The 12,076-nt window shown below is 35.0% G+C and overlaps 1 protein-coding gene and 3 long non-coding RNA genes across 4 annotated transcripts; 2 read left to right on the top strand and 2 right to left on the bottom strand.

Moving 5' to 3' along the window:
* The first annotated feature begins 2,371 nt into the window (after positions 1-2,371).
* Positions 2,372-3,621, top strand: LOC116168802. Its single transcript, XM_031484791.1, has 2 exons — positions 2,372-3,091; positions 3,171-3,621. The coding sequence occupies exons 1-2, from the start codon at positions 2,689-2,691 to the stop codon at positions 3,587-3,589; spliced, it is 822 nt and encodes a 273-aa protein (XP_031340651.1). The 5' UTR covers positions 2,372-2,688; the 3' UTR covers positions 3,590-3,621.
* A 77-nt stretch (positions 3,622-3,698) lies between these two features.
* LOC116168894 lies at positions 3,699-4,521 on the bottom strand. The gene is made up of 3 exons (XR_004144868.1): positions 4,471-4,521; positions 4,187-4,384; positions 3,699-4,135 (listed from the first exon to the last, which is right to left on the bottom strand). It is a non-coding gene; the product is annotated as an uncharacterized LOC116168894 (long non-coding RNA).
* A 5,376-nt stretch (positions 4,522-9,897) lies between these two features.
* Positions 9,898-10,812, top strand: LOC116169320. Its single transcript, XR_004144932.1, has 3 exons — positions 9,898-10,479; positions 10,534-10,625; positions 10,677-10,812. It is a non-coding gene; the product is annotated as an uncharacterized LOC116169320 (long non-coding RNA).
* Positions 10,765-11,301, bottom strand: LOC116169321. The gene is made up of 4 exons (XR_004144933.1): positions 11,250-11,301; positions 11,121-11,200; positions 10,959-11,067; positions 10,765-10,899 (listed from the first exon to the last, which is right to left on the bottom strand). It is a non-coding gene; the product is annotated as an uncharacterized LOC116169321 (long non-coding RNA).
* Between the last annotated feature and the right edge of the window lie 775 nt (positions 11,302-12,076).

Raw genomic sequence — 12,076 nt, 5'->3', positions numbered from 1 at the left:
TAATTCTTTCCTGATAGCGTTGGCTATTGTGCCCATCAATAGGTATGTTGGTAAGTACGAATTACATTATCCCTAGATGTCCAATGTACGTGTGTGATATTATTATTATTTTTTTTTTTTTTTTTTTTTTTTAAGGACCCTACATAACTTCACCAGACACAGACACAGACACTAATCGTTACTTGATTTTAATCCGTGCGATTAGTTAACCAGGCTAGACCTGAGTTCTCACAAGAAACACCGACCATAATAATAACAACAACACAGATACAACCTCAAGAACAAAGAAACACCATAAATACAAGTAACGCAACATGCACTACAAAGACAGGTCCACCAATAAAAGTTACACGCCCTAGCACGTTAAAAACACATTATTATTATTATTATTATTATTATTATAATGACCAACAAGTGATTTTCTCAGCTCCTCATACCTACGACTTTTGTGCTGGGTAGCTCTGGTGCCAACAAATCTTTTAACACATTGTAGGCCTCGCCCCCAATTAGGGTTAAAAGTAACGGGACTTTTTTATCCGCCTCTACAATATTACAAATAAATAGTTGCTCTAATCTTTCTAAATATGACGAAATATCAGTTTCTTTAGGATTAAACTGTTCGATGGATCCGATTAACGACATGGCTGACTTGCTCGGTATCTGGTGATTTTTCCGCTGTTGTCATGCTTGAGTCGAAAAACCCATCTCGCGTTTATACATTGTTGGTCTTCGGGCAATTTCGTAACTTTCCATACGTTGTTTTTACGTAGGGCACTCAACTCGTCTTTGATCGCTTCCTCCCATTCAATCTTCTCACGACTACTCATTGCCTCTTCATAAGTTTCTGGAATGTGAACTTCCGAAAAGGTAACCTCGTACTTATTTGGAGCTTTTACATTTCTACGAGATCGTAAATCGTAAGGACCAGTTGGATCATCTTCTTCATCCTCTATAATAATACTGGAGTCAGGGTCACTCTCTTGAACAACATCTCCACTTGTTGTCGTAGGTCATCCCCATCTTCCTTCCCTGTCGTTTCTTCTTCGTTGAATATCACATTTCGGGATATTGTGATTCGTGATGTAACGGGATCGAATAATCTGTAATTTGTAGAGTTATTATCGTACCCAACAAACGTATACTTTTTGCTTTTCGGATCCAGATTCTTGCGATGTACATTTGGAGTTAATACGTAAGCTGTGCTTCCGAAAACTTTAATACCGTAAATGGGTGCGTTGAATGAAATCCATTTTTGATCTTTCGTAGTTTATAACTTGGAAGGGAAGACGTTATTAAAAACCATATGTGTAGGAAAAGTCCGGTCCCTTTCTTCACAAAAGATGCCGAATTTTACATTTTTGAAATTGCAAATGAATATGGAGTTATCATTTTTTTTTTTATTTATTTCTATTCGTCATTTTAGTGGGGTGAATAGAAACACTATTGAAAAAATCAGATGTATTGCTATCCAAACACAGTACAGGTGAATAGAAATATTAAAAACCGAAATAATATATACAGGGTAAGTAAATTTTTCAGTTTCAAAAAAAAAATGCAAAAGCTTTATGTAAATTATGTATTTATTAACAAAAACTAAACATTAAACATTCTTTAAAGTACCTAAATATAAAAACATATGAGTTTAATGGATATTAATATCAAAAATAATATTCTCCCTTCGTTTGAAACCAGTTTCTTGAAGCGGATACACCTGCCCAATAATTTGGTCGTGACTGAACGTACACACATCTGGGTTAGAAGGAAAAAAAAAGATTTCTCTGTCAGTTTTACTTGAGGTTTTTGATCTCAAAAAGGTAGCCTCAATTGCACCTTCCTCACAAGACAGCACTTTTCCTACGTAATATTTATATTTTTGGCTTTTTGAACCTTCAATTGCAAAGCTTACAAGAAGCCACATTTCAGGCACAATATTTTCCACGTCGATGTGAAAGACGTTGTCAAATGTTTTTCCATTCTTCTTTAACTGAGAATTTTTCTCACCCGTACTGTTCTTGTTAGGAACCGTGTGGGTATCAATTTGCAGATCCTCATATTCCTCATCGAAGACAGTTTCATTGTCACTACCTTCATCGTTGTCTTCTATTGACATGTTTGAACTGTCGTTTTCACTGGACTCACAATCTGCACCAGAGACACTTTTACCTGCTTCTATTTGAATTTTCTTCTTCTTGTTTCGACACGCGGATGCTCCGTCGCCATACCTTAACGACTTTAGGTATGAGACAACTGTATCATTAACATGTTCGTCACATCTTCCTCTTCAACATCCTCGGGAAGTCGGCTCAATACCTCTTGCCTATTTATAGGACACACACCACATTTCCTGAATCCTGACTTTATTGGCCCGGTTTCTCCAACAAAATATAAGCTGTACCTTAGGCAAGGCGGTCTTAATTGTAAGGCGTCCTTAAAATTAAATTACGTTGCACCAAAATTTTAAGTTCGCATCTTAGCTAAGCATCAGAATTTGTCTGAAACGATCTGGCAACACAGAATTTTATCAAATGAATGCCAATTTTACTAATGAATCGCGTTACCGAAGGTAGGTACCTAATAATTGCAAACTGTCAAACTTGATAGTTACTCCACAGAATAAGGCCTTATTCTGTGAGTTACTCGTCATTGCCCCACCGAACCGTGCACCGAACTTGTTAGACATCGGCCAACATGCATTCTAATAAAAAAAGAGTGAATTACACTCAAGAAGAAAAAAAACTATTAATTCATTTGGTTGATTCAAATAAAAATATCATCGAAAATAAAGATACAAACGCCGTTTCAAACCATCAAAAAGATGACGTTTGGAAAATTATTGAGCAAAATTTTAATAAAAAGTGTTTCAACGTCTTTCGTGACGCCAATTCTTTACGGAAGCAGTGGAGCAATATGAAGCAGGACTCAAGAAAAAAGGCGGCACTAGAAAGGCAGGAGCTTTACAAAACTGGTGGAGGAGTTGCTCCTGCACTTTCTTCGAAAAATTGTGAAGCAAATGAACAATTGGTTTTGGATATAATAAATAAGAAGACAGTCCTTGGTCTAAGAAATGAATTTGATTCTGATGTAATGAAAGGTAAAATTTACACTCGAATTTCCATTAATTATATTTTTAGTGAGGCACACATAGATACAAGTATTTTTATATTTTGTAGAACCTATATTAGATCATCCAGCAGAGGATATTCTTGGAATGCCGATTTTGATATCTTCCAAGCCCAATCAAGAAGAAATTAACATAGAAATACCGTGTACATCCAGTACACCTTCGATTACACCTTTAGAACAAACACATGATGAAACTGAACTGTGCAATCAAAACGTTCTGCTTACTTACGAAGAGCCCACGCCCACACTTTTACGAGGCACTCGTTGGTCTGCTCGAAGGAGACCTAAAATTAACGCAGACCTGGGACCTACAGAAAGAGCTAAAATTGAAGTACTACAAATTCAAAAAGAAATTCTTTTGCAAGAAAAGGAGCACAAGAAAATGTTACATGCCATGGAAGTTGAGCACAAGAAAAAAATTTACTTAATGGAAGAGGAAATTGGGAAGTGCTCTTGTTCCAAGTAAATGTTGCCATAAAATAAATCTAGTATTTTTTCGAAGAATGAATTCATTTAAATAAGTACATATAAGTACGTATTTTCAATTTTAATAAAAAATGTTTATTGTAGTAGGTATGTTAATATGTAATATAATTTATCTTTAAACTTGCAAAATACGAAAATTACAATCTAGAAAAATATATATCTACTAAATGTCTTCTATAATCATAGCCTAAATCATTTTCTTCGGCGGCTAAAGGAATATCTCCATCTCGAATTGCTTGCTGAAGCTCGTGTTCCATAATTAAATTTTCAATAGGTGGTTCTGGTTCTCCCCTCAAACGAGCCAAATTGTGCAAAACTGCTGTAGCCACAATAACACAAAGTACATTTTCTAGCTTCATTCTACATCCATACGCTATTATAGGAAATCTTCTTTTCCAAACACCAAATAGATTTTCTACCTTGACTCTACTTTGAACGTGACTTCTGTTGTAGTTTCTTTCACCATCGTTCTGAACATTCAGAAAAGGTGTAAATAGATATGAAAGATTCATATAACCGCTATCTCCTAAAAAGTAAGTAGCGATTGTAAATTAATATTGAAAAAAGTGCTATTTACCCAACAAGATACTATTTCCAAAGTCTCCATTATTGAATCTATGCATTAATCGTGAATTTCTAAAAATGGTGGTATCGTGCGTCGAACCTGGCCAACGTGCGACGATATCTTGGAATAACAGGTCAGCACTTGTAACGGCTTGCACATTTACAGAGAAATATCCCTTTCTGTTTCGATATATTTCAGCATCAGCTCCACCTTTAAATTAAATTCTTATTTGTAGAAATGAGCGAATGTAAAGTATAATACTAAAAATAATGTGAAAAAAATAGTGTAGTAAGTACCTTGTGATTGAATTTTTATATGACATCCATCTATTGCCCCAATGACTCTAGGAAACCAGCAATGTCGTAAAATTTATTCTGAGCACTTGCAATTTCAACTTCATTTCGAGGCATGTATATAAATTCCCTTGCAATTGATGCTATGAGCCTTGAAACTTTTGAAACAATTTTACATACTGTTGACTTGTCTGCATGCACAAAGTCTCCAACAGCAACAAAATGCCCTGCACTGGCATAAGCTCTTAACGTTAGCAAAAGTTGATTCATGGGACTGATGGAATTATTCCTGAATTTCAAAAAACATTATTGTACACCTTGAATTCGCACTATACAATAGTCACAAAAAGCATTATATGTAGGTAAGTATACAAACGTGAAACAAACCTATGAATGATGTGTACTTACCTGTTATGGAAGTACTCTAGTCTATGTTCTATTTTCTCCAATAAATATAAAGCAGTCCCTTTTTCGAGTCGAAATCGTCGAAAAAATTCAACATTAGAATAAATATTAAATAAATTTCTCCTAATGTGAATTTGCCGTGGTATTCGAATATTTTCTACTATGTCTACCATATCAACCACATCGACATCATCGACATCGATCAATTCCATTTTGAAAAGTGACGTTTGAAAGACAAAATGCCACTCATTTTCAACTTCACTAACAATAATGCCGACTTAAGTCGCAGATTTTCACGACTTAAATGTAAGGCTGCCTTTGTGAATATAAGATGCAGATTTGCGTTGGTGCAACGTTTTAAGATAGACTTAAGATTTAAGGCGATCTTAAGATTCAAGTAGAGCTTAAGATACATTGGAGAAACTGGGCATTTAGTTAACTTGAACTTTACAGTTGACATATACCAGTTTTACCAACCTTCAATCAAGAATGATCGATTAAATTGAGTACTTGATGTTAACACAAAGAAATTGATCGGAACAGAAATGCGCACGTATAGGCCAAGTACAACAAAACATAAAAAGGCAACGCTTACATTGATTTAATAAGATGTCATCCAGAGAAGTGAGCTCGGATCCATAAAATCGGCAACAAAAGAAAACTCCCAAGCCGCAAACCTCGGAATGCAATGAACTGAACAATGCCTGAATGGTCTCTCCTTACTTGTAGTAAGCTCACAAGTACGATACTTTTTCCACCAACCTCTTCAGAAGGAAGTGGCGGCCTACCATATCAATCTCGTGCAAAAGTCGACCATAACTTACCGAAGTAACAAATTAACAACTGAAAGTGATATCTTATCGGGTGTGGAAAAATGTGTCCACAAGTGTTGGCACTCGCAGGTAGATGATAAAGGTTACGCCAATTTCGTATGTAGAAACTAAAACTAAAAACCCTAGAAAAAATCAAAGGTAACCCTCTTCGTTGATAACCTTAAAATATACAGGGTGAGTCAACCATTGCGCGGAGTAACTTAATGCCTTGAAGATAAGAGTGCTTTTGTATTATGATATGGTTGAATATTCTCCACATTTTAAAAATATTTGGAATTATACAGGGTACGCCCACAAAGTAGGGCGCCCAAATGGTACGTTTTTTTAAAATAGAACCCCCTGTATTTGAATGCATTTTTGAATTCTACATGTAATTGTACGTCTTTTTTATTATATGGTTAATATCCGAAAAGCTAGTAGTTTTAAAGATAATTCGATTTTTAAGAAAAATTGGGCATTTGCAAGCGTCAGTATATTGTCAAAATTATTACTTAAATTTTGATTCCAGGTTTTATATCTTTTATCCTGGGTTAAGTAAAAGTCAAATAAATACATCTACTATGAAACATTAAAAAAATAGCTTACAGGGTGTTTTTTGTAGATCCAAAGTTACAAAACTTCATATTAAAAAATCTCACTTTTTTAAATGGAACACCCTGTATATTTTTCTGTCATCTTTTAGCTCCTCCAAAAACCTTCAACTTTTGATAATAATGTCCTATACCTATCTCTGATAGTTTTCGAAATATCTTGGTTCTCCTGGTTTTTATATTCTAATCGTAAATAAGTTATATGTAATTCACATAATAGTGAGGTGGCCATGCAAAAAAGGCAATTTTTATCTACCTCGTTCAAAGCTAAAATGATATTTTATATTATTATTCATTTTTCTAATAATTCATTTAAAAACTGGAGAATAAATTTGATAGTAAAAACATAAACAAATATCTTGGTTTTTCTACTTTTTATATTTTAATCTGAAATTCTAATTTACATAATAACTAGGTGAATATGAAAAAAAATGAAACTAATGTCACTGACTGGATGACATTAGGAGTTAAATTAAATTTGCTTTGTAGTCAAATGTTTTTACTTATTCTCTAGTTTTTTGGACTTAAAATAAATTGTTTGAAAAATAAATTAATCGATATGATTTTCGTTTTGGACGAGATAGATAAAAATTGACTTTTTTTTGCATGTCCACCTCACTATTATGTTTGCAACTTTGGACCTACCAAAAAAAACACCCTGTAAGCTATATTTTTAATTTATAATATTGTATGTATTAATATTGTGGAGAATATTCTACCATATCATCATACAAAAGCACTCTATCGAAAAATCTTATCTTCAAGGCATTAAGTTACTCCGCGCAATCGTTGACTCACCCTGTACATACCTCTTTAAATAAGAGGGCGAATTATAGATGAACAATCGCCGATAGAAAATCGTATTAAATATCAGCCGAAACCTAAAGAATATATTCGTCAAGCAGATTAAATGCAAATAGTACTTTAATGAAGAAGAATAACGCAACTATATCCTCCTAGTGGAGTGAAGGGGAATGTAATCCCTAAATATTCATACATGTGGGTCGCAGCAATTAAAATCCCATGCGTTATGCTGTCATCAACTATCACTCTGTCACAGCTGACGAACAAACGAAGAAAATGAATGTTACCACCGATAACGACAAATCGCAGCGCCGAAATTTCGCGCTAGAAATTCCGTCTCTAAAATTCCAAGGTTACAGTTGTTACGAGGATCATTCAACAATATACTGTTAACAATAAAAATGCTTCTAGTGAAGGAAATAAATCGTTGCATGTTCTTCCATTAATAAATATGTTAATTACTGGCCTAATTCGTTTTTAGTTGTAACACTTCGCCAGAAGTTTTCCCTACAACGAAGGGCGAGCCACAAAGTTCAACTGTATCACCGCAAAAGCGATCCAGTTATCAAATTTTCTTGGACGGAGCCTTTTTGGACCTTTTGTGACCTAAAGAAAAACACCGGGTCTAGCGATATCTGTAAGTCACTTTAATTATTTTTGAATGGTATAAAGTATTGATCGGTTATCTTTAAGAATTCGAAGCGAACGTTTTTTAACGTAATCATAATATCCTTAAATGAACCGGTCGGTGGAAATTAACTGCAAGTAACAGATTTGTATTGCATTGAATTGTTACAAGTGGATCCTTACAAAAGAAATTGATTTTTTAATTAGTTGGGAATTTGTCTTTCATTTAAATGATAGTACTCCTTTGCATGAATTCAAATGTTGTTTAGGCAGAAGATGTATGCAAACATTTTGCGTAAAAAATTGCCAGGAGAGTTTATTGTGCATAAAAAATTTAGATATGGAGAAGTAGAACCAAACGTGGCCACGAGATAGGAGTTGAATTTTGAATACGAAAATATGAGAATGGAATTGGATCCACTTTAGTTCGGCTGTAGTCAATCGAGAGCGTCAAGTTTGGAGTTTCAGAATTACAAAAGAAGGCCAAAATTCCGTAAGGTAAGGGATATTTAAATTTTATTACAGAGCTAGCCATGGGTAAAATGAATTGCGACAGACAAATTTTTACCAGTGTCGTACAGGATGAATTTTATTTATTAGACTTCATGTCATACCCAAGGTAAGACTACATTTAGATACTGAAGCGCATTTTTCCATATGTATAATCCGAGGTATAATCTTACCGTCTCTTCAACGCGAACGGTATGTTAATAAATGTTACTACAAAAATACACAATGGTAGCAATTAAATGATAAGTGCACACATAAGCCGACGTAAATCGAACTAATCTGCGATTTACAGCGGGAATAATCCATTACTCAAATTTATTTGAATCAAATTGATTAGTGCAAACATAATTGCAATTAACGTTGTCTTCCGCCGTCAATTCAAATTGTAATTAATTTTCTTTGCTTCTACAAACACGTGAGTTGTTAGAGGTAGAAGGTTCGCAGTACCTAGGTACTCCCCTTAGCAGGCAATAATTTAAATTGTGATCATCCATATTCATACTAAGTAATAAAGCTTCATTTTTGCGGTGGTGTTGTGCATCGTGTTGTAATTTTGTACCTACAGCTTATTTGCTTTAGCTTGACCAGATCTATTACACATAATTGCTAACATCAGTGTAGTTCATCTAAAAGTCGTTATTATAGCGTTTCTTAAAGACATAATGAGAGTATTATTATAATTTTCTAATTAACGTAATGTACTTAAAAGACGTGACATAGTTAAATTACTGGTTATCAGTATCAGATGCTGGTTACTACAGTTATCTGAAATCTAACATATTATGTAAAATTACGGTGGTTGGTAATTCCTCCATTAACGTGCGCCCATTAAATTCTGCGTCCCTTTACAGTTTCACACGGCCCGTAGATCTTTTTCTTTCCTGCAGTAAGTAACGGCACAAAAAGCTTCTAACAACTTCAAAAACTTTTCAACGCGTTTGTCCCAACTTTCCACTAAAAGAAGTTTCTGAGGTAACAATGCAAAACCTATACATATCCCATGAATGCTAATAGTCTGCGCGCTTTACATTTTTACTAATTGACCACTCCGATGCCACTACAATGGAAGAGTGAGCGCGCGCTCTTTTTTTTATTAGAAATTATTTTCTTTTCCTGATATCATCGGAAAATACTTAGTTAAAATATTACTCCCCGCGGGGTCTTTTACTAGCTAGCTTGTTAACGCGTTTAGAGTCCGTCAGCGCATGTACGCCGATTGAATATCTTAAGAAGCAAACTGTGTTTTTTCCTCAACACATTGTTCTCGAAATTCAATATCATATTTTAGTGAAAAATGTTGTGTTCGATCTTTTTTTCGTACTCCTGTTCCTTTGACCTTTAAGAGGGGTTCGTTTTTACATTAGATAACCCCATCTTTATGAAAATAGCAGCGTGTTCACCTTATAATTACGTGCATATGGAAAGGTCATAAGCAGAATTGCAATGAATTATTTTTAGTACAAAAAAGTTTGATTTCACAACAGTGTCACATCTGCTACCAAAACTACCACAAGTCAGTTAATTAAATACTGCATGTGTGAAGTTAAGCAAACACACTGCACTTCTCTTTTTGCTAAGATTAAAGGAATAACGATCGTGAGAAGTTTGTATATATTGTGTGACATCTGTTGGATTTGTAAATTAAATGTAACGGTTAAATTTTTGAACAAGTCCCACAAATAGAAAAATATAATTGTACATAATGAAGTACGGTTAGAGGTTTTGTTATGCACGCATGTAGCGGAGAATAGTATACTTGTGAATGTAGATTGTAGTTATTGATCTCCAGTGGCGGAGACATTAGGAATTTCGTTGTTAATCATTTGTTCCCGTTGGCTACTGTTTTTACGCAAGCAACTGTTTTGCTAGGTTAGTAGTTTACTTATTATAGGATCCAGTCATCAATTTAAGGGCTGTAAGCGGCCTGCCATGTTTGTCAATGTAGGGAACGTCTATGTTGGTTTATCTGAGGAATTTTTGGAGGTCTTTAGGTCAGAGCCGGTATCTTCAAAACCGATAATAACGTTGAAAATCCTTCCTTTTTGATCACCGACCGTTGTGGCACTCCCATGTTTGAGAAAATCGTTAAATCCTTAATTATTGGAAATTTGTCAGTACTCCAGTCTTCTGGGTTAATTACGAAAAGCGATAGTAATTGGTATTGCCGTGTATCATTGTGGATACGTTTATTTTGGGCAATTCTTCACCTTTAGTGTGGTTTTGTTATCGCTTAACGTTCTGAGGTAAGCGCCATTTTGTACACATTGTAGATTGGTAACGATGTTCGTTCTTTTAAGGCTGACTGGATTGGGAAAAAACCCTGTACGTGTATTGCACTGCTTATTGGTTGAAATTGGTCAACGTAGGGATATTTCCGAAAATTGTACAGGTACGGCTTGAGGCTTTGAAATTCCAAAGACTTATTCTTTTGACCTTTTAGGGTTTTTTTTTTGTATTATTTGTCTAATTTAATAAATTACCTTCAAACTGGGAATCGGTAAATGGAATGCATATGTTTGGCTTGGCTGTGATTGTTGAAGATTGTTTACCTGCGATCGGTGGGTGTTAATTGTACACCGCCTACCAGCTTTTATCGTCACCCCGTATTAGAAAGTGGTGTCGCCTGGTCCACGCCATCTAGTGGGCTGAATGGCCATCTGGAACTGTACAACCGTCTCAGAAGCTACTTCAATAGGATAAATAAAATACTCAAATAACTTACCAAGGCAAGCTAGACTGCAACTACATTACTCCCTGTAAGTTCAAACCCGTAAGTACTTTTGTTAAGGGTATGGCCATACTTATCAAGCCTATCAGCACGCCTATGTGATCTGTACAGTAGGTACGTTGTCTGTTTATTATTGTTATAATTTTATATACTTACCGGTTAACGAATATTGTATTGTTGCCGCAGTTTTGCTTTGTTGTTTGTTATGTACCCATGCAGCATCTGATTTTAGCTACCTATTTGCTTATTTATTATATGTATTGAAACAAGGTTGAGTTTTCTTACCTAACATCTGATCGGCAGAGTAACGAGGCAACCGAAGCTGCTAGGAATCCCGCCTGGAGAGGTGGGTATCATTCCCCGCCGATATTTGGAATAGTTTCTCATGCTCGTCTGTAGTATCATTGTGTAGATTTGTTGCACTATGGTAGTATATAAATTTTCGTGACTATTTCAATTCATCTAACATTGGTCACATTTCAACCAGTGAAAGTCTCGAATTCAAATTGGCTGCAGCCAATTGGGAACGAATTATAGTGATAATTGCACGTGTGGTATTTCAGCGATAATTTCACGTGTGGTATTCAGCGACAATTCAATGGCGTTATTGAAATGACATTTGTCAACTTCCGACCAGTGAAATGGACGCGAAATTTTGTTCGTATTAACCGGAAACAGTTCTTTCTTTAGTTTGTTAATCAATTTCGACAACCGACTTTATCACCAGCATCTTTTAATTTAATCACTCAAACGAATAGCTTGGCAGCACAAAAGTTCGAATAGAATCAATAGCAAAATGAAAAGCAACTTCCTAATTTATTGTGACATTTTATTTGTTTCATGAAATACATTCCGCGTGGGTTAATATTGTGCTAATTTTTCTTTTGATTCATTGAATAGTCCTCCGAATACCTTCGTAGTCGAAGTATTTGTAGATTATTTTTTGAGCTGCTGCTCCACTCATTCAGCGTAACTAGCATTTCGTGACAGCACCTCAAAAATATTCGACAATACTCGACTACTTATGGTCATTATATATTGCATAATAATAGGAATTATTTTGATATTAATGGGACCTTAAAAATCGACATAGGTACACCCTTTCAGCTGAA

This window comes from Photinus pyralis, unplaced genomic scaffold, assembly GCF_008802855.1.
Source record: "Photinus pyralis isolate 1611_PpyrPB1 unplaced genomic scaffold, Ppyr1.3 Ppyr1.4_LG4, whole genome shotgun sequence".
Lineage (NCBI taxonomy): Eukaryota > Metazoa > Arthropoda > Insecta > Coleoptera > Lampyridae > Photinus > Photinus pyralis.
This window is presented reverse-complemented; position numbering and strand designations above follow the sequence as displayed.